Raw genomic sequence first — 20,323 nt, 5'->3', positions numbered from 1 at the left:
TAAATGTTGAATAAACACTGAACATTTCTTCTTAGGTGGTGTTGCTTTGTGTATGTGTCAACATTTCCTATTCATTTCATTCCTTTGAATCATACACTTGAACTTTTCTTGTCATCACTCAGGATTACATATTTAAGAACAGCTGATCCATAATTTTAAAGACTACCAACTAGACAGTACCTGAAAAGGACTGAACAGGTTTGCTTTTGAACAGAAGAAGGGCCATGCTGGGTCAGACTCGTATAGCTCAACGGTTCTCAAACTGTGGGTCAGGACCCCAAAATGGGTCACGACCCTGTTCAGGCTGAAGCTGAAACCCAACGCCCAGGGCCAAAGCCCGAGGGCTTCAAGTTATAGGCCCCCTGCCTGAGACTGAAGCCCTTGGGATTCGGCTTTGGGCCGCCCCACCCGCCTGGGGCAGTGGGGCTTAGGCTTCAGTCCCCCCTCCTGGGGTCTTGTAGTAATTTTTGTTGTCAGAAGGGGGTCGCTGTACAATGAAGTTTGAGAACCCCTGAATTGTAGCCCAATATCCTGTCTTCTAACACTGACCAATGCCAGACACTTCAGAGCAAATGAACAGGACAATTATCAAGTGATCCATCCCCTTATCTTGTTACCAGTTACTGATCCATGAGAGGACCTTCCTTCTTATCCCATGACTGCTTACTTTGCTTAAGAGATTTTGCTGTGGGATCTTGTCAAAGGTGTTCTGAAAGTCCTAGTATGCCATGTCAACTAGATCTCTCTTGTTGACGCCATTAAAGAATTCTAATAGATTGATGAGGCATGATTTTCCTTTACAAAAGCCCTGTTCATATAGGTGTATGATAATTCTGTTCTTTACTATAGTTTCAACCACTGTGCCTCGTACAGGCTGTTAAGACTAACTTCAGTGAGTGCCAAGATCACCTCTAGAGCCTTTTTTTAAAATCAGTTTTACATTACCAGTCCTCCAGGCATCTGGTATAGAGGCTGATTTAAACAATGGATTACATACCACAGGTAGTAGTTTTGCAATTTCATATTTGAGTTCCTTCAGAACTTTTGAGTGAATCCCATCTGGTCCTGGTGACTTACTACCGTTTAATTTATCAGTTTGTTCCAAAACCACCTTTAATGACACCTCAATCTGGGACAGTTCATAGGTGCTGGAACTACGGGTGTTGCTGCACCCCACGGTTTGAAGTGGTTTCCATCATATCCAGGGTTTATAGTTTGATTCAATGGCTCTCAGTGCCCCCACTATAAAAATTGTTCCAGCGCCCCAGGACCGTTCCTCAGATTTGTCACCTAAAAAGAATGGCTCAAGTGTGGGAATTTCCCTCACATCCTCTGCGGTTTAGGTGCTGTGCCACAGCATTGTCTTCCTTGAGTGCTCCTTTAGCACTTTGATTGTCCAGTCGCCCCACTGACTGTTTGGCAGGCTTCTTGCTTCTGATGTACTTTACAAAAAAATTTGCTCTTTTTATGTCTTGCCAGTTGCTCTTCAAATTCTTTTTTGTCCTGACTTCTATACTTTTACAATTGACTTGCCAGAGTTTTTCTTTCTAGTTTCCTCAATAGAACTTCACTTCCAATTTGTAAAGGATGCCTTTTGCCTCTAACCACCTCTTTTACTCTCCTGTATAGCCGTGGTAGCATATTTTTGGACCTCTTACTGTTTGTTTGGGGAGTTGTTGTTTTTTTTGTTTGTTTGTTTTGGGGGGGGGGGGGAGATATTTAATTTGGGCCTCTATTATGGTGTTTCCATGCAAGCATTTCACACTTGTCACTGTTCCTTTTAATTTCTGCTTAATTAGCTTCCTCGTTTTTGTGTAATTCCCCTTTTTGAAGTTAAATGCTATTGTGGTGGGTTTCTTTGGTATTCCCTTCCCCCCTTACAAGGATATTAAATTTAATTATGGGCACTATCACCAAGTGGTTCAGCTATATTCACTTCTTGGACCAGATCCTTAGAGCCCTGTATGGATACAAAATTTGTCTCTGCATGTAATCTGTAAACCTGGCCCATGGATATAAAGCAGATATCCACAGATTTGCAGGGCTCTAGATATAAAATTTGGATCTGCGTCCATCCGCGGTCCACAAACATGGTATCTGCATCTGTGGCTATAAAGCGGATGTCCACGGCACTACAGATCCTGTGCTCCGCTTAGAACTAGATTAGGAATTGCCTCTCCCTTGGTGGGTTCTGTAACTAGCTGCTCCAAGAAGCAGTCATTTAAATGGTGCATAGAAATTTTATCTCTGCTTCCTCTCCTGAGGTGACATGTATCAGTCAATAGGGGGATAGTTGAAATCCCCCTTTATCACTGGGTTTTCTGTTTTGTGTAGCTTCTCTAATCGCCTTCAGCATTTCACTCTTGCCATCCTGCCGAAATGGGTCAGCAGTATATTCCTAGTGCTATATTCTTCTTGAAGCATGGACTTTCTATCCACAGAGATTGTTTATTCAGGTAAGTTGGATAAGCTTCTAGCTGTAGATAGAAAGCCAGACTTGAATTTGCAGTTCCTGCAGAGCACGCAGCTGTGTGGAAAACAATGCAGTGAAACTCCAAATCAGCTATTATGACACTTCCTTGTTCGCATCTTGCCTGTGAATTGTGTGTTTATGTAAGAGCTAAGTAGCTTCATAACTAAAAGGACAACTGTGACCCAGATGCGCATTTGTGGTTTACTACTTTGTGTCAGCAGCTCTTCTCAGGCCTGTCGTACTCACTGCACCTAGTACTTGTCATGAGCTATACCTAAATGGTGTCTCATAAGATATTTGTAAACCAATAACTCTCTGATAGTGTTCTTGCATGATGCACGTACAGGGTGTATACAAAGAATTATGAATATGTGCTAGAATTATTTTCTTAAAATGTGTTGGGCAAGCAGGGCATAAGTCCAGTGTGTCCTAAACAAAGGACTGTGTATTTGCTTGTCAGGCAGAGACAAAGGTCTAATGACATAAAAGGTAACAAAGCTGTCAAGAGGGGGAGAAGACAGCTTGACATCTGCATTCCAGCAAGAAAGAGAAACCTTCTCTGGACTGTAATCATTTGAGATTTAGATCCCGTGTTAAGTAATTCAGACAACTGATTGTATACAATATTACTGTATTATAAAAGTGTACCTGCTAAGCAAGTTGTGATCACAAACAATAGAGGTCCTTTTTACATACAAATCAGCAGGGGGTTGGGAAGTCTACAGGAAGGGAAGAACTCCAGGAAGTCAGCCTGAGTCAGGGAACAAAACAGTAAGTTTGGGAAGATGTACGGAGAAGCCATGTTGGCACCCATCACTGGGCAGACCAGGGAACAGAGCTCTGGCAAGTGAAGAAAGAGGAATTCCTTCGACCAAGGGAGTCAAAGTCTCTGGGATTGGAAGACGGGGAAGAACCTTGAACAAACACTGTAGCTTGTTAAGTTAGGTCTTAGCCATTAGAATGTGTATTTTTACTTTTGTTTGTGACTCTAACTTTCTTCCTTCTACGTGGTGTCAAAACCTATGTCATTGTGTTATTTTTTGTTTTATTTTTACGATACCCCAACTCTGAGCTGTGCTTGAAGGGAAGGGAGCATTTGCCCCAGCTAAGTCAGTAAGCTGTAATGTGCTTTTGTCTCTTTAAAAGAGCCAACAAATGTTACTGGTGCTCTGAGTGTTCTATGGGAGGGCAGACAACATGGGACATTCAGGACTGGTGGCGTGTTGGGGTCATCTTACCAGGTGTAACCAGAGTGGGGCCAGGGGTAACAAGCTGGCTGCTGGAATCAGAAATGCTGAATTAGAGCTAACCCAGGCACTCAGATCAGACATGTATGCTGGCTGGGAGCATCTAGACAAGAGCACCATAGCAGCAGATCCTTTTGAGGCACTTGGGCTTACAGGACAGGCAATGATACAACCCCTCTGGACTGTACCCCAGAATGTGACATTAACATTCAGGCCAGGCCTAAAAGCTCTATTTAGATGGCGGAGCAGATGTGTAGTCAGGGCTGCCACAGTAATTCTATCTGTTATGCAGGGATGTTCCACAAGTCAGAATTGCAGTGTTTAGGTGGGTGGTTTCAAGTGCATTACTTGATGGGCAATATTTTGTGGAAGGGTGAGCCTGTATATAGCAAAGGGATGGCACAACAGAAGAACATCTAAACTAGGAAATGAGAGAAAGCCGCAGGCGCTAAGCTGCAGTCAGGTTGGATCATCTCTGTTACAGATGCAGCAAAAGTCAGGAGAATGACTAATAGGAAAGAGAGCGCCGAGAGTTCAAAAAACAGATGCACAACATTAGAATGCTGAAATTCTTGAATATAGGCTATGACACAGCCGCTCGATGTCTGCATGCAGTATGGAGTTCCACTCTGGAGGTGGCCCAAAGGAGGCAAAGCTGGTACAGGGGCTGTGGGAAGCCTGTTTGCATCTGGCTGCAGTTGATTTTATTTACTAAAACACCTTCTGTTTAAAGAGGAGAGGTAATTCTGCCTCTCAATTGATAAACTAAACAGTAATAAGTCACCAGGACCAGATGGTATTCACCCAAGAGTTCTGAAGGAACTCAAATGTGAAATTGTAGAACTACTAACTGTAGTCTGTAGCCGATCATTTAAATCAGCATCTGTACCAAATGACTGGATGATAGCTAATGTGATGCCAATTTTTAAAAAGGGCTCCAGAGGTTGATCCTGGCAATTACAGGCCGGTAAGCCTGACTTCAATACCAAGCAAACTGATTGAAACTATAGCAAAGAACAAAATTATCAGACACATAGATGAACATAATTTGTTGGGCAATAGTCAACCTGGTTTTTGTAAAGGGAAATCATGCCTCACCAATCTACAAGAATTCTTTGAGGGGGACAACAAGCATGTGGACAAAGAGGATCCAGTGGATATAGTGTACTTAGATTTTCAGTAAGCCTTTGACAAGGTCCCTCAACAAAGGCTCTTATGCAAAGTAAGTTGTCATGGGATAAGATGGAAGGTTCTCTCATGGATTGGTAGCTGGTTAAAAGACAGGAAACAAAGGGTAGGAATAAATTGTCAAAGGAGAGAGGTAAGTAGTACAGATCCCTCAGGGGTCTGTACTGGGACCAGTCCTATTCAACATATTCATAAAATGATCTGGAAAAAGGGATAAACAGTGAGGTGGCAAAATTTGCAGATGATACAAAACTACTCAAGATAGTTAAGTCCCAGGCAGACTGCGAAGAGCTAAAAAAGGATCTCTGAAAACTGGGTGACTGGGCAACAAAATGGCAGATGAAATTCAATGTTGATAAATACAAAGTAATGCACATTGGAAAACATAACCCACTGATACATATAAAATGATGGGGTCTAAATTAGCTGTTACCACTCAAGAAAGAGATCTTGGAGTCATTGTGGATAGTTCTCTGAAAACATCGACTCAATGTGCAGCAGTAGTCAAAAAAGCAAACAGAATGTTGGGAATCATTAAGAACGGGATAGATAATAAGACAGAAAATATCATATTACCTCTATATAAATCCATGGTACACCCACATCTTGAATACTGCGTGCAGATGTGGTCATCCCATCTCAAAAAAGTTATATTGGAATTGGAAAAGGTTCAGAAAAAGGCAACAAAAATGATTGGGGGTATGGAACGGTTGTCATACGAGGAGAGATTAATAAAACTGGGACTTTTCAGCTTGGAAAAGAGGGGGATATGATAGAGATCTATAAAATCATGATTGGTGTGGAGAAAGTAAATAAGAAAGTGTTATTTACTCCTCATAACAAGAACTAGGGGCCACCAAATGAAATTAATAGGCACCAGATTTAAAACAAACAAAAGGAAGTATTTTTTCACACGATGCGCAGTCAACCTGTGGAACTCCTTGCCAGAGGATGTTGAGAAGACAAAGACTATAACAGGGGTCAAAAAAGGACTAGATAAGTTCATGGAGGATAGGTCCATCAATGGCTATTAGCCAGGATGGACAGGGATGGTGTCCCTAGCCTCTGTTTGTCAGAAACTGGGAATGGGTGATGGGATGGATCACTTGATGATTGCCTGTTCTGTTCATTCCCTCTGTGGCACCTGGCATTGGCCACTGTCAGAAGACAGGATACTAGGCAAGCTGGACCTTTGGTCTGACCCAGTATGGCCATTCTTAAGACAGTTTCTAACGCCATATTTAGGATCTGATGCTGCACCACTGAAGTTAAAAGGCACATGACCAGCACTACACCAAAGTGGCCAGTAGGGTGGCAGGAAAGGTTATTCAGAACTTTTCAAGCTCTAGCCACTTACGCCTGGTCTACACAGGATTTTTTTAATTTTATTTTATTTTTTAAACACCACAACTATATTGGTCACTTTTTTCCATCAGTAAAATACTTATACCAGTACCACCCTAGCATGGATGTGGTTATACCAATGTAAAGATGCCATCTACCGATATAACTTATTCCTCTTCCCATGCAAGAATAGCTCTAGCAAAGTTTTATAGCAATAACAACATCCACACAGCGAGCTGTACTGCCTTAGCTAGACCAGTAGAGTTTAAGGACTGGCATTTTCAAAGGTGTCTAGCAAGACATTAAGGTTATAGGGTACGTTTAAGCAATTACTCTAAGCCTAGAGAAAGTTACCTTACAATTGACCTGTGACATGCACTAATGATGTAGTTGCTCATCTCCATCCGTTTTGAAGAGCGGAATGCTCATCTTGAGGGTTTTTTTTGGTTTGTTTTTTAAGTTATACTATAACATTCGGCTGTGCTTCCTATTTCCAGAGGAAATACATTAAACTCACGATCAGGTACATACAAACCCCAGTCAAATGTAAAAAAAAAATAATAATAATGAACAGCAGCAGCTGGAAAGGGCGGTGCAATATATTGTAATTAATTTCCTAAGGTGGGAGGAGACCATGGTAAATATATCCCCATTCTGCCAGTTGAATTGATTCTAGAGACTGTCTGCATGGACGTTAAGCATTTCAACAGAAAAGGGGAGACTTGAGGAGTTTGTGGCACCTGCGGGCCTTCTCAAAGGAGCTTCACAGGGTTCTCGCTAAGAGATGAATACATCACATGGCATAGAAGACAGTCCACAAGCCTAGGTGGAGGGGGAATGCAGCACCCCCTGCTAGAGAGCGAGGGGAAAACAGTCCTTGAATGGGGAGGATGAAGTTTGATACTCACCGCAACTGAAGGCTTCCTCCTCCCATTGGAGAGTCCTGTGGGGAGGGGTCACTCCCAGGGGAAGAGGGAAAATCACCCCCCTGTTGCGAAAAGCAGGGAGAGACTAAAACAAGATGGCCAAGGGCTCCCAGGAATCCCCTCCCCACAGCTGCATATACCTAGCTTCTAAGTTCTTTTTGTTCTGGTCCATGACTCCTAGGTGATGCCCCTCCAAAGAGCTCTGAGCACAGCTGGGACAAGGCAGCATTCTGATTTCAACCCCTGTGTCAAGGGGTCCTACTCACTGCTAGGGCACCTCCTCCTGGTTATTCTGGGGATCAGCTCTTTGCAGGTCCAATGCCCCCTTCTGCCACTTGTTGCGTGCCTCTCTCCTTGAGACTCCAAGTGCTCTCCCTTCTTGGCTTGGCCCTCCCGCCAGGTCACAATGGTTTCCCCCTTCTGGGGTATCAAAGTCTTTCCACAGAAACTGTCTCCAGCAATCTTCTTATTCACTGCCCAGCTGGTGGAACTGCCCCAGTGGCTGGTAGGGGAACGTAGGCCCACCCTCTACTCCTAGTTCCAGACCAGGGACCATCTAATCAGCAGCCAAGGCCTGCACTATCTTAACCTTTCCTGCTGTTTCCCTGAGTCTTTTCCTACATCCTTTCCCTAGGTTTCTCACCCTAACAGCCTAACAGAGGGTGACTGCAGGTTCCCTCGCTGCAGCCCCTTTCCACTGCCAGCTTCCTGGCATTATCCTAGCCCCGCAGCTGGGCTCGGTCATCTTTCAGGGGATTACTTGGGCCACCTAATTCCCCTCAGCTGTGGCCTAGTTGGTTGATCTGCCCCTCCTAGGCTCGTGTGGGATGAACACCCCATCACACCCTGCCATTACCATTGCCTCCGCCTGAGCCTCAAGTAAAACAAGCTCAAACATTTCAAAACGGGTATCAAACACTACCCAGTCCTCTGGGTCCCCTGGAGTACAGCTGATGCCTTATCCCCAGTTCACTCTTTCTGGACAACCCATGTGATAAAGCTGCTGTACTCTGGCTCTGAACTGTAGCTGTTGGGGGGATGAAATGCAGTGTGGTGAGAGGAGAAAAACATGCCCTGGAAGGACTTTTATAGGTAACCCCACTTTAGAATTCCCTGGCTTTCTAAAGTTTGTCATTTCAAGCGACACTTCTCTTCGGGCCTTTTTTCTTTTACATTCCTGCTACTTAGGACAGAGTTAGGGTTGAAGAAGTAAGTTTGTCAGGAAATATCCTTAGTTGTCTTGTTTTTCTGTTTAATAAAGTTGTCAGGGAAGAATGGTGTTAGCCCTTGCCATATAGAACTGTTTATTCGCCACCAAATAAATTACATTATTTCCTGGGCTACAGGTATGTCAAGTATATTTTGGCCTAAAATTTCTACAATTAAAAAAAACCAGAATTAAATACAATGATCCACCTTTATTTTGCTAACCCACGTGATCAAACCTAAACTTTACGATCTTACACTATCCGATCTCACATATCAGTGCGCTTGCAGAGAGGCAAACCTTACTAGAAAAGAATAATCTTTATTTTGGATGCTGTTTCGTGCCAATCCTTGCCCTAGCTAAGAACTCAAACCGACTTTCATCTCTGAAGCATAAGACAGTCATGACCAGGGAATAACTAAGAGTCAAAATATAATCTGCAGCCAAAATGTCACTGAGTGAATATTCTGTCATTCATCTCGACACTTTGTACTTGGAATTCTGTTTATGAAAGTATCCCTCGCAACCTTTCCTGTTACATAGGACAGTAAGTTTCTTATTCGTTACATCAAAGCTTCACTTTATTAAGATTCTTTCAAGGCCCCAAGCACCCTCAGTCTTGTTGCATAAAATAGTTGCTTCATTAAGAAATGCTTAAGAACACCCAAAAGCTTTTTCCCTCCCCTCCAAAGCCCTCGCAGATGTCTGTACAAGGACTGAGGCAAACAAAGAAAATTTAGTTTACAGACACAACCAGAATCTGACATCATTTTCATATATTAACCATGGAGGTGCTGCTGAGTTCAGTTCCGTACTTCAGGCTGAGTTCCATTTTGCATTAAAGCAGGGATGCAATTTTATATACAAAATAAGAGTGTGTCCTCCCCAAACGTCCAGCACTCACTCCCTGAGTACAGAATGAGTTTTTGGATAATTTACAAGTAAATTCATTCATTGGTTTATGCAGTCAAACTGGGTCCTTTAAGAAATTAATTAGTGTTGGCATGAGTCTTTTCTCTGTCCTGAGTGATCTTAGCAGAGTAGAGCACCAATCGCCACCCTTCCTGGCCAGCTAATTTGCAAGCAAGCGTACTATTGGCTGTAATGACTCAGTGGTACCAAGGCAGATTGGACACATGTGCCAGGAGTTCTCACTGATGGATGGCTTGGCCCAACTGGGCATTGCTCTTCAAAGGTTCCATTCGGCGGCTGCACACTTGTTTGGGCATCAGTGTTTGTAAGGCTGCCCAATGGCCTGCCGCTTGGCTCCATTGAACACTGGGCCAGCACCGCCAAAGGAACCAGAGGGGGAGCAAAGAGGAAGCAGAGACACTGGGACTCCGGGCCTGGGGTCTTTCTCTGCCTGCTCCCGCCACACAGCAGAGTGGTGGTCTCCCTAACGCAGCCTTCTAAACCAATAGGTCAGTGGCAAACTCAGGGCCAGATTCACCAGTAAGCTTTGGTTGATTTGTGCCGCTCTGGCAATGCAATGTAGTTCTAAAACTAGGTGAACTGGCTAGTGCCCTCTGGCTGCTTCACATTGCTTTGGTATCCCAGCGAATCCACCCTTGGAAGTTTAATTTTTTAAAAAATGATTGAAGGTTGGTGCTGTGTATCTTCAAGTCCTTAGAAATATCTGGTAGCATTCCCTTTGGGTTTCTTATTTAGTGTTCATCTATGAAAATATTTTAGAACTAGGGAAATTCCCAGACAAAAAAATATATATTAAGATGGAGTTAAGGTTGAAAAGATGCCTCAGTAATTAAATAACTGCTACAGGGATGTGATAGTGATCTCAGAACTAAGCATTAAAAAAACAGGCAATTCAGAGTAAAGGTTGCACTCAAAAGAAATCCAAACATGTTAAGGTAAGAAATGCACAGTCAAGGCACCCAAAAAACTTAACTCTGCCCTAGAATCATGCCTGTGGGGGGGGCGGGGGAGAGAATGATATGAAAAAAAAATCTAACATCTTTAAAATTTATTTTTTTCTAACCTGGGATTACAAATCCTAACAACCTTAATCATAATCACATGGTTTCTGCATAGGGTGACCAGATGAGAGGAAGAAAATATCAGGACACGGGGGGGAGGGTCTGACGGCAGAGCAAAAAAAACTGCTGAGTGCTGCTGACAGAGCAAAAAAAAAAAATGCCAGTGGAGCAAAATATTGGGACAAATTGCGTCCCAACCAAAGATTGGTCAGGACACGGGACAAACACCTAAAAATCGGGACGGTCCCGATTTTATCGGGACGTCTCGTCACCCTATTTCTGCATGGTTTCACTACAGGGCAGAGTTAAGGTTGTTTGAGTGTATTACTGTGCATTTCTCACCTTATGATATATACTCTCATCCTTAACTTCATTTTACTGTAGATTCTCATCTGGGAATAATATTAAGGATACCTAGCTCTTATCTAGCACTTTTCACGCACAGATTTCAAAGCACCTTACAAAGCTGATCAGTGTCATTATCTCCATTACACAGTTGGGAAAACGGAATCATGGAATTGTTAAGTGACTTGCCCAAAGTTACACAGCAGGCCAGTGGCAGAGCTGGGAACTGACGTGGAGTCTCCCGAGTACCAGTGCAGGGCTCTATCCACAGGCGATGCTGGCTCCAAAATTTTCCCTTTTATTCTCACGATTAAAAAAGCCTTGTATTTGCATTAAGCTGAGAACATTTCTTTCACGTTGAGGCTGTAACATCCACAGCCGGTCATCACCAAAAGGACAAGATGCCTGCTATTACACGGATACCTTTCGTGTTTGAAAAAATACCCAACATGTAAACTTCATTGCATGTGACCGCTGTAATCCACTGCGTTACTCGTCTTCCTCATCATCTTCCGGGTTCCTCTGCAGGACAGAGGTGAGTTTATTCTGTAAGACTGCTGCCAGCTTTTTAGAGGTTTTCTTGAGGAAAGCACTCCCGGGGTGAGCGTTATTGACATGCAGATACAAGTCCTCTTGCGTTGGGCCCGTGTAGCCACAATCTTCACAGACGTAAAGTTTATCACGCCGCTGTTTGTACGCATATTGCTGCTGCACCCCGTGGATCTTTTTAAGGTGGGATTCCAGAGAACATCGCTGGGTAAACGCCTTGTTGCAGATCTCACATTTGTAAGGCCGAATTCCTATAAGGCCAGACGACATTGTTTATTAATTATGATGAATCACATTTATTGCAATAACACTTAGGACCAACCAAGAAAAAACACCCCATTGCGCTAGGCTACAAACACTGATTAGTAGACAGTTCCTGCCCCAAACCGCATACAATCTAAATAAATATTTACACTTTCTTAGGATAAGATTTTCTGAAGTGAGTGCCTCAAGCGAGGCGCCTTAAATTCATATTAGGCACCTAACACCCTGTTTCAGGAAAGCACAAAAGCGTTTCAATGAGACTTAGGCACATGTTTAAGCTGAACAGGGAGGTTTTCTTGAATCAGTGTCCTAAATTATACGGTGTTGCCAACTTTCATGATACTGACTTTGATGGGGCCAGGGTTTCACCCTATGTTTCCAGTTCTTGTGGATGCTGAGAAAAAGCTGAAAATGTTTTCCTCCAAAGACTCAAAACCCAGAGGGCAAATAAAAAACACTAACTTAAAAAAAAAAAAAAAAAAACTCTTGATTTTTAAGCCAATCTCATGATTGTCGGGACCTTGGCTCACGAGTTTTGAGCTATTTTGGTCCATTTCCAACCTTAGATAAACTGTTGCAATTTTGTGTTTAGACATTGTGATCCTTCTAATATTTATACCAGGGCTGTCGACTAATCGCTGATAACTCACGCAATTAACTCAAAAAAATTAATCGTGATTAAAAAAATTAATTGTGATTAATTGTAGTTTTAATTGCACTGTTAAATAATAGAATACCAATTGAAATTTATTAAATGTTTTGGATGTCTGTCTACATTTGCACATATATTTTATTCTGTTTTGTAATTGAGATCAAAGTGTATATTATTTTTGCTCATAAATATTTGCACTTTAAAAATGATAAAAGAAATTGTATTTTTCAATTCACCTCATACAAGTACTGTAGTGCAATCTCTTTGTCGTGAAAGTGAAATTTACAAATGTAAACTTTTTTTGTTACGTGACTGCACTCACAAACAAAACAATGTAAAACTTCAGAGCCTACAAATCCACTCAGTCCTACTTCTTGTACAGCCAATCACCAAGAGAAATAAGTTTGTTTACATTTACAGGAGATAATGCTGCCCACTTCTTATTTACAATGTCACCAGAAAGTGAGAATAGGCATTCGCATGGCACTTTTGTAGCCGGCATTGCAAGGTATTTACATGCCAGATATGCTAAACATTCATATGCCCCTTCATGCTTCGGCCACCATTCCAGAGGACATGCTTCCATGCTGATGATGCTCATTAAAAAAATAAGCATTAATTAAATTTCTGACTGAACGCCTTGGGGAAGAATTGTATGTCTCCTGCTCTGTTTTACCCGGATTCTGCCTTATATTTCCTGTTATAGCAGTCTCGGATGATGACCCAGCACATGTTGTTCATTTTAAGAACACTTTCATTGCAGATTTCACAAAACGCAAAGACTGTACCAATGTGAGATTTCTAAAGATAGCTACAGCAATCAACCCAAGATTTAAGAATCTGAAGTGCCTTCTAAAATCCGTTGTTGATGACTCAACTACTGGATCATTTTAGCAGAAACATCCAGCTAATTTGAGGCTGGAGGAGGGAGAGTCTCAATCACAAATTTTTCTAGTAGTGTTGAAATGTTTGTCCCAATCACGCTAGAAGTTAGGTCACGTCTACGCTACAGGTGCTCCACCAGTACAGCTATGGTACCACAGCTATGCCACTGTAGCGCCATAGCGTAGATTCTTCCTACAGGTTTCAGAGTAGCAGCCGTGTTAGTCTGTATCCACCAAAAGAACAGGAGTCCTTGTGGTGCCTTAGAGACTATCACATTTATGCTCCTATTCTTCCTACAGTGACACAAGGGGTTTTTCCACTGCAGTAGATAATCCATCTCCCCAAGCGATGGTAGCTAGGTCAACAGATTCTTTCGTCAACCTAGCCGCCTTTACAGTGGGGGTGAGACTAGCATAGCTACAGCGCTCCGGGGTGGGAATTCTTCACAATTCCCATCAAATCTAGTTGGAATTCAGGGAAAACAGTCAAGTTTCAAATCGTATCTAGAACAAACAAAATGTAGCTCTTTTACAAATAATACCTTTGATTAAACGGAAAGAATTTATGCTGGTTACTTTTTACATTGAATTCAGCTCAGGCAATGGAAGATGACTAATCCGTTTCACTTTCATATTCTCATGCACTATCAGAGAGCTGCAAAGTTTTGGTTGCAAACACTGCAAGGAGCAATCGTTTCACGGAAACGTCAGACTATACTATATATGGAAATGTGTCTGCTGGTCTTAGCTTTTTTTTGTCCTTAATAAAAGTTTGTTTTTACAAAATCTGAACTCTGGGCCAAATTGAACCTGATGGTGTGTCTCTGCTGTTCCCTGCTGTTTGTCTCCGACAGCTTTCCATGCACAAATTGAAGATCCCACAATGCTTTTCAAATAGAAAGTCGCATATCTTGGCCAACGTTTTCTCAGTATGTTAGATGTCAGTGGCTGTGTGGGAGCGACTGCGAAGCCATAAATGCCGAGTTTGCCTACACAGTTATTGCACCTGGATGTGCAGTGGGGTACCTGGCTAATGACTGTGCTTGGGGATACCATAAACAAAAAGGTTAATCAAGGTTGCACCGTAGCATCCCTAAGGTCTTGGCTAGTACTGAAACTGAGAGAAATCAGGGAGCTTGTCCAGCAGTCACTGGGTGTCTAAATCCTGCAGCACAGGCTAAACACCTGCTGGTTTAGTGACCCCTATTTTATAGGATAGCCAGCTTGACCAAGAATGTCTGCAGTGGTGAGGTTGGAGTCTAGGGGTCCCTCAGAAATTGCACAGGTGTAACTAGATTGATTTAGTGAAACCAGGGCAACCTTCTAGTGGACACTCTTAAAAAATCAATCAATCCATATTTATTTGGCTTAATTCAGTTATCTGCCACTCTTACAAGAGTGTCCACATAAGGGGTTATACCAATTTAAGCTCCCTCTGCATTCATATTCACACCAGTTTACTTAAATTGGTGCAAACCCTTGTGTAAACACTCCTATTCCAGTTTGACAGCAGTTTATTTTGGTTTAGCGTAATCCTGTTTCTAACTGAGTGAAGCTAACCCGGAACAGCAATGTCCACACAGCCTTTTGTACCTTAAATGTCTCCACACAGAGCCGCACAAGCCCTTCATTTAATGGATGCAATTTCTGTGAAGCCCAAAGCAGCGTGATTCTGCCACAGCTGGCTCTGTGGGGCATCTGTGCTCAGGGCTAGGAGAAGTCAGATTTGCTGTCTGGCTTCCCTCAAACCAGCCAGTCTGGAGGGGAGGCAGAGTAGGATGTAACCAAACCAAACCGTAGTTATCTGAGGTTGTACTGAATATAAAATCCTATTCTGTGGTTCACCCTTTGACTATTCACCAAAACACTGCTTTCTGTTGCCTGTAGGGGGCAGAGCACTTTAGTTTTAAAAAAGGAACACCACTTGGTCGAGCTGCAGAACCTTCTCCCAGCTGCTCTCACCTGTATGGGTCCTTACATGTCTCTTCAGATCAAAGGTGTCATTGAAACCTTTGCCACAGAAGGTGCACAGGTGTCTCTTTACTTGGCTGTGACACTTCACGTGACGGTTGAGCATCCTCTGCAAGCGAAAGCCTTTGCCGCACAGCTCACAATTGTGCAGCGCCGCATCGTCGCAGGTACCAGTCGTGAACTAACGGATGGAAATAAAACATGGTTCGATCCGATTCTGGGTCGACAGGCAAGAGCAAAGAACAGGGGGATTCTCTCTCTGCACAGTGAAAGCATCCTCACGGTAACAACACAGGAGAAACTGAATAGTATCACCAACGAGAAATCGGCTTTTATTGTCTGAGGCCTTAGCTTCCACTTGCAGTGAGCTGCGTGAAGCTGACCCCTTGCACCCACATTCCTCACACCGACCTCCCTGCATTATCAGGGCTTTCATCTCCTAAAACATTAGGGCCAGAGATCCATCGCATCCGACAGAAACACGCCATAAAGTCCCTGCATTACATGTCCCCTCCCCGTGCCCCCATAATCAGTGTCACAACCTGGATCTGAAAATAGAGTGCCATTTCACAATACCCTGAATTACCTGCCCAACTGTATCCAGGGCCTGATTTTCAAAGGCACAAAGGATGGCCAGGTGCCCAGCTTCCATTGATGGTACGCCTAATTCTGCCCTTTAGACCATATTTACTAACACGTATTGTGCCTGAGGGTTTGTTTTTTAGCACTATTTTTAAAAAGAATGCTAAAAACGCTAAAATCCCCCTAAAGGAGCGGTAGTGATTTGAGTCTGTGGGTTATTACAGTTAGTGGAATTGCATCTTAATAACATAGAATTGGGTGTAGATTATTCCATATGGATTTGGGCAAGATTTTCAGCTGGTGTCAATCGACTTCTCTCCATTTAGGTCAGTAGAGCGACATCAATTTACACCAGCTCAGGATTTGACATATATAAGAATTTAATTGCTCGGAGTGGAGAGTTTTGCAGAAACGGCCTCAAACATTTTGTGAGCCTCTGGATTTATTTAATAAAATGAGCTGAAAAGGTAAGCTCATGTGTGGGGGTCAGAGTTAAGGGTGAATTTCGAACTCTTGTTCAAACTTATATGAGAAAGGACTGACTGAATGGAAGAGAACAGGATTTCTAAAGCATGTGAAACAATCTTATTTGGGATTTGTAGTATGTCAGTTAGTGAGGCATGGATACCAGCTTCCTTACTGCCATGTTAATGTGGGTTGTGTTGGAAGAGAAACAGCTAGCACGATGTTGGGTTGGACATTGAGAAATGAGGATGACTCCCTCCACCGTCACAAGGAATTGTCCAGGCGTTATACAACCTAAAGCACGGACCACAGACTCCACACAGATCTGAGGAGTTCCACAGCTTATGGGGCAAAGTCCGTAGCCCAATTCAACGGACAAGGAGCAATCTTAGAGTCCCAGCGGGTTTTTCCACAGGACGAAAGGGAACCTGTCCCATGAGTCATAAACCGGGACAATAGAAACATGCGGTCATGAGAAAAAATGAAAACATTCCAAAGATTTATGCCCTAATCCAGCCAAGCACTTCAGCACATGCTTTACTGTAAACCTATGAGTAACCCATTGGCTTCAATGGGACTCCTCATACTTAGGTATTTTGCTGGATCAGGACCTTGGTCCTTGTCTCCATGACAGAGTTATGCCTGTCTAACTAAGGCCTCATCGTCACAGGAAAGTTTTACCAGTTAGAGAGGTAGAACCCCCTAGATCAGTGGTTTTCAACCAGGGGTACGTGTACCTCTGGGGGGTAAGCAGAGCTCTTCCAGGGCGTAACCAACTCATCTAGATATTTGCCTAGTTTTACAACAGGCTGCATAAAAAGCACTGGCGAAGTCAGTACAAACTAAACTTTCATTCTATATCCTATACACTGAAATGTAAGTACAATATTAAACATTCCAATTGATCTGTTTTACAATTATATGGTAAATATGAGAAAGCAAGCAATTTTTCAGTAATAGTGTGCTTCTGTATTTTTATGTCTGATTAAGTGAGGTGAAACCTGGGGGTACGCAAGACAAATCAGATTGCTGAAAGGGGTACAGTAGCCTGGGAAGGTTGAGAGCCACTGCCCTAGATAGACACACATAGCCATTCTGCTATGGGTTATTTTCAGTTTAGCTTAAATCCCTTCCAAGCAACATACTAAAACAAACACACAAAAAAGCCACCCTTATACTGGAATAAGAGCATCTACACAGAGGATTATGAGGGTATTTGAATTAACACCTTAGTTTACACCACAAAACTTCCCCGTATAGACAAGGCTTAAATCGGTTTAGAATCACAATGCAGCTTTCTCGTGTAAACAAGATTTCAGTGTATCTCTAAGGACTTCCTTTTGCTGTGTTTGATGGAACAGAAGATTTGTTTACCAAAAAGTTTCTAGAGGTTTTGGTTGTGAAGATAATCCTTACAAAGTAAGCCAGCATGCCATGTGTTGACTCTGCAGAGACTGAAACAATGGAGTCATCCCCAGTTTATCTCACTTGCCTGTTAATTAACTTGAAAGTGTTATTCTGAGTTAATGTTTTCATTCTTCATTCTAATACAAGGAAGGTTGAGCTAATGTGATTATCTGAAGTGGCTGGACCCGATGCTGGTGGTTCAGCTATTTGGAAGAACGTCCTTTATGGGGGAAGCTCAGTGTTTTGATTATGCTAATAGTTAAACATTAATTTAATAGCCACGCTGTCCATTAAGGATATATCTACATTGCAATGAAAGACCAGCAGCTGGCCTGGGTCAGCTGACCCAGGCTCTGGGGTTTGGGAGGCAGGGTTATAAAACTGCAGTGTAGACATTCAGGATGGGGCTGGAACCTAAGACCCCATGTGAGCGTCCCAGAGCCCAGGCTCCAGCCAAGCTGGAATGTCTATACTGGAATTGTCTAGCCCCAAAAGCCCAGGTCAGCTGACTCATGCCAGCCCCTCTGTGCCCCGGGTCTCTTATCACAATGTAGACGTACCCTAAAACACAAGGTAAAAGGTGAGTTTAGCAGGCAGAGTAAAAAGGGACTTTAGCAGACTCCTGAGAATCTGCTGTGCATTTAGTGGTGTTTCTAGAAAGTTTGGGGGGGTTCTGCAGAAACCTGGTTAATAAGACGATACATATTTCTCTGTGGCTTTAACAATAGCGGGGATTAAAATATAAGGGTCATCAGTAAACTAGTGAGCAAAATAAATTCCACGGTTTGAACAAAAAATAACCCCAAATTCCCAGCGGATTCTTTTCTTCCCAGCCATATGTGGCCTAGATCCCGCAAGCAGCTCAGTACGAACGCGAGGCTTTACCTGCACAGAGATCATGGCAGGATCAGGGCCGACAGCAGCACAAAGCTATTAATACAAATAATAAATAACAATGAAGAGGCAGAGAATTAGGTTTTCCTGACGTGCTGGCTATTTTGCCTGATCGTCCTCCTCCTCCTCAGTAGCAAAGCAATGCTCGCAGAAACTGCCTCATGGAAAAGATAACAAGCCAGTTGCAAAATTTTGAATGAAGCTTCCGTAATGAGGCTGAACTCATTTGCTCTGATCGGGCTACTTTTTCTTTTACACCGGGGAAAAACACTCAGTTAACTGCCCTTTTTCGGTCTTGCCGTTTCTGCTGAAATCTCCATTACAATCAGCCGGTGTTTGACTCCACTCAGTCAGGCTCCAAATATGTGCGTGTGTGTACACGCAAGAAACACACACGGAGAGTGATTTTTTCCAAGTAGTTAGTTAACAGACAATTCATGAATTTCAACACACGGTGAGTGACTAAATCCCCTTGTCTGCCTTGCGAATCTCATCCACGGTTTTTGAGGGCGGGTATTTCCATAGCTTTGTATTTATTTAACTGAAAGAAGGCCCTTGGGTATAGTTTTGGGAGGGGGCAGAGGGTCTTTGCCCCCTCTAAACTGCATTGCTCCCCCACTCGCAGCCCCATTGGCCTGACTCAAGTTTCCCCCCCAAATATAGAAGTCAAACTATGCCTGTGAGTAGGCCCCAGTGTGGCAGCCGTTGTGGCCCAGATCCTCCAAGGTATGTAGGCGTCTAACTCCAATAGGAGTCAGGTGCCTAAATATCTTGGGTGGTCTGGGCCTGTGTTCCCCGGTTGACGGTCACCGGGCTGGTTGTGCGCCAGGTGGGCAGATTATGGGAGGCTGGTGCTGTACCTTGATTTTCGATCTGACTACTGGGCGCTTCATGGCCAAGTCCAGAAGGGTCCCCTCTGCGTTCCCGATCTCGGCTGCTGGCTGAGGAGTCGGGGGATCACTCCGCTCAGCCTCCCTTGTGCTGGTGGCGCTGCTGCCATTGCTCTCCAAGCTGCAGCTGTCTTCAATGCGGTAGTTCAGCAGCACGCAGCTTATCCCCCCTGGGGCAAGGCAGAGAAGGGGGGTTACTGGGAAAGGGAGAGACGCTTGCTGCAGGGGAAAGGGGGTGGCCCGGATTCAGAGCTCCTGCAAGAGGAGTAATAGTGGCCAGGGGAGGGGCAGCAGCAGCAGGGTGCCGATGGCAGCTGCAGTGCTGTCAGGGGCAGGCTGGGCTCTGGCCCTTCCCAGAAGAGGGTCGGAGGAGCAGAGTGGGAGGGTGCTGCACAGGGACAGGCTGGCAGGGGGCAGGCAGGCAGGGTGCTGCCGGAGGGCACAGGCTGGCAGGGTGCTGTCCAGGGACAGACAGGCAGGGGGCAGGCACGCAGAGAGCAGATAGGCAGGGGGCAGGCGGGCAGGGTGCTGCTGGAGGGCGCTGCCAGAGGACGCAGATGATGGTGGGGTGCCAGGGTGGGCAAAGGGCAGGAAGAGGGCAGGCAGAGTGCAGGTGGCAGGGGGTGCCAGGCTGGCGGGCAAGACGCTGCCCAGGGGCGACCAGGCAGGCAGGGGAGGCATGCCAGGCTGGGCGCAGGTGGGGGGAGGGGTGTCAGGCTGGTGGGCAGGCAGGGTACTATCCAGGGACAAGCTGGCAGGGGACAGGTGGTGGGGTGCAAGGCTGGTAGGGCACAGGTGGCTCCAGGCTGGCAGGCAGGGTGCAGATGGCAGGGGATGCCAGGCAGGCAGGGGGCAGGTGGGAGAGGGGGTGCCAGGCAGGGGGCAGGTGGTGGGGGGGTGCCAGGCAGGGCACAGGTGGTGGGGGTGCCAGGCATGCAGGGAGCAGGAGGTGGAAGGTGCCAGGCAGAGCACAGGTGGTGGGGGGTGCCAGGCAGGAGGCAGGCAGGGGGGGGGGGGGAGGGAAGGGGGGGGCGGGGGGGG

At 44.5% G+C, this 20,323-nt stretch overlaps 1 protein-coding gene across 1 annotated transcript; it reads right to left on the bottom strand.

The window, feature by feature from the left end:
- Nucleotides 1-10,574: 10,574 nt before the first annotated feature.
- On the bottom strand, nucleotides 10,575-19,450 carry OVOL2 (ovo like zinc finger 2; the record flags this gene model as incomplete). Its single annotated transcript, XM_034766945.1, is given in 3 exon segments — nucleotides 10,575-11,524; nucleotides 15,036-15,225; nucleotides 19,253-19,450. Coding segments are annotated over 3 exon segments (699 nt in total), but the record flags the coding sequence as incomplete, so codon positions are not given.
- Nucleotides 19,451-20,323: the final 873 nt, after the last annotated feature.

The sequence above is a fragment of the Trachemys scripta genome, chromosome 3, assembly GCF_013100865.1.
Source record: "Trachemys scripta elegans isolate TJP31775 chromosome 3, CAS_Tse_1.0, whole genome shotgun sequence".
NCBI classification, from domain to species: domain Eukaryota; kingdom Metazoa; phylum Chordata; order Testudines; family Emydidae; genus Trachemys; species Trachemys scripta.
Note: the sequence above shows the minus strand (reverse complement) of the source record. Positions and strands in the feature narration are given on the sequence as shown.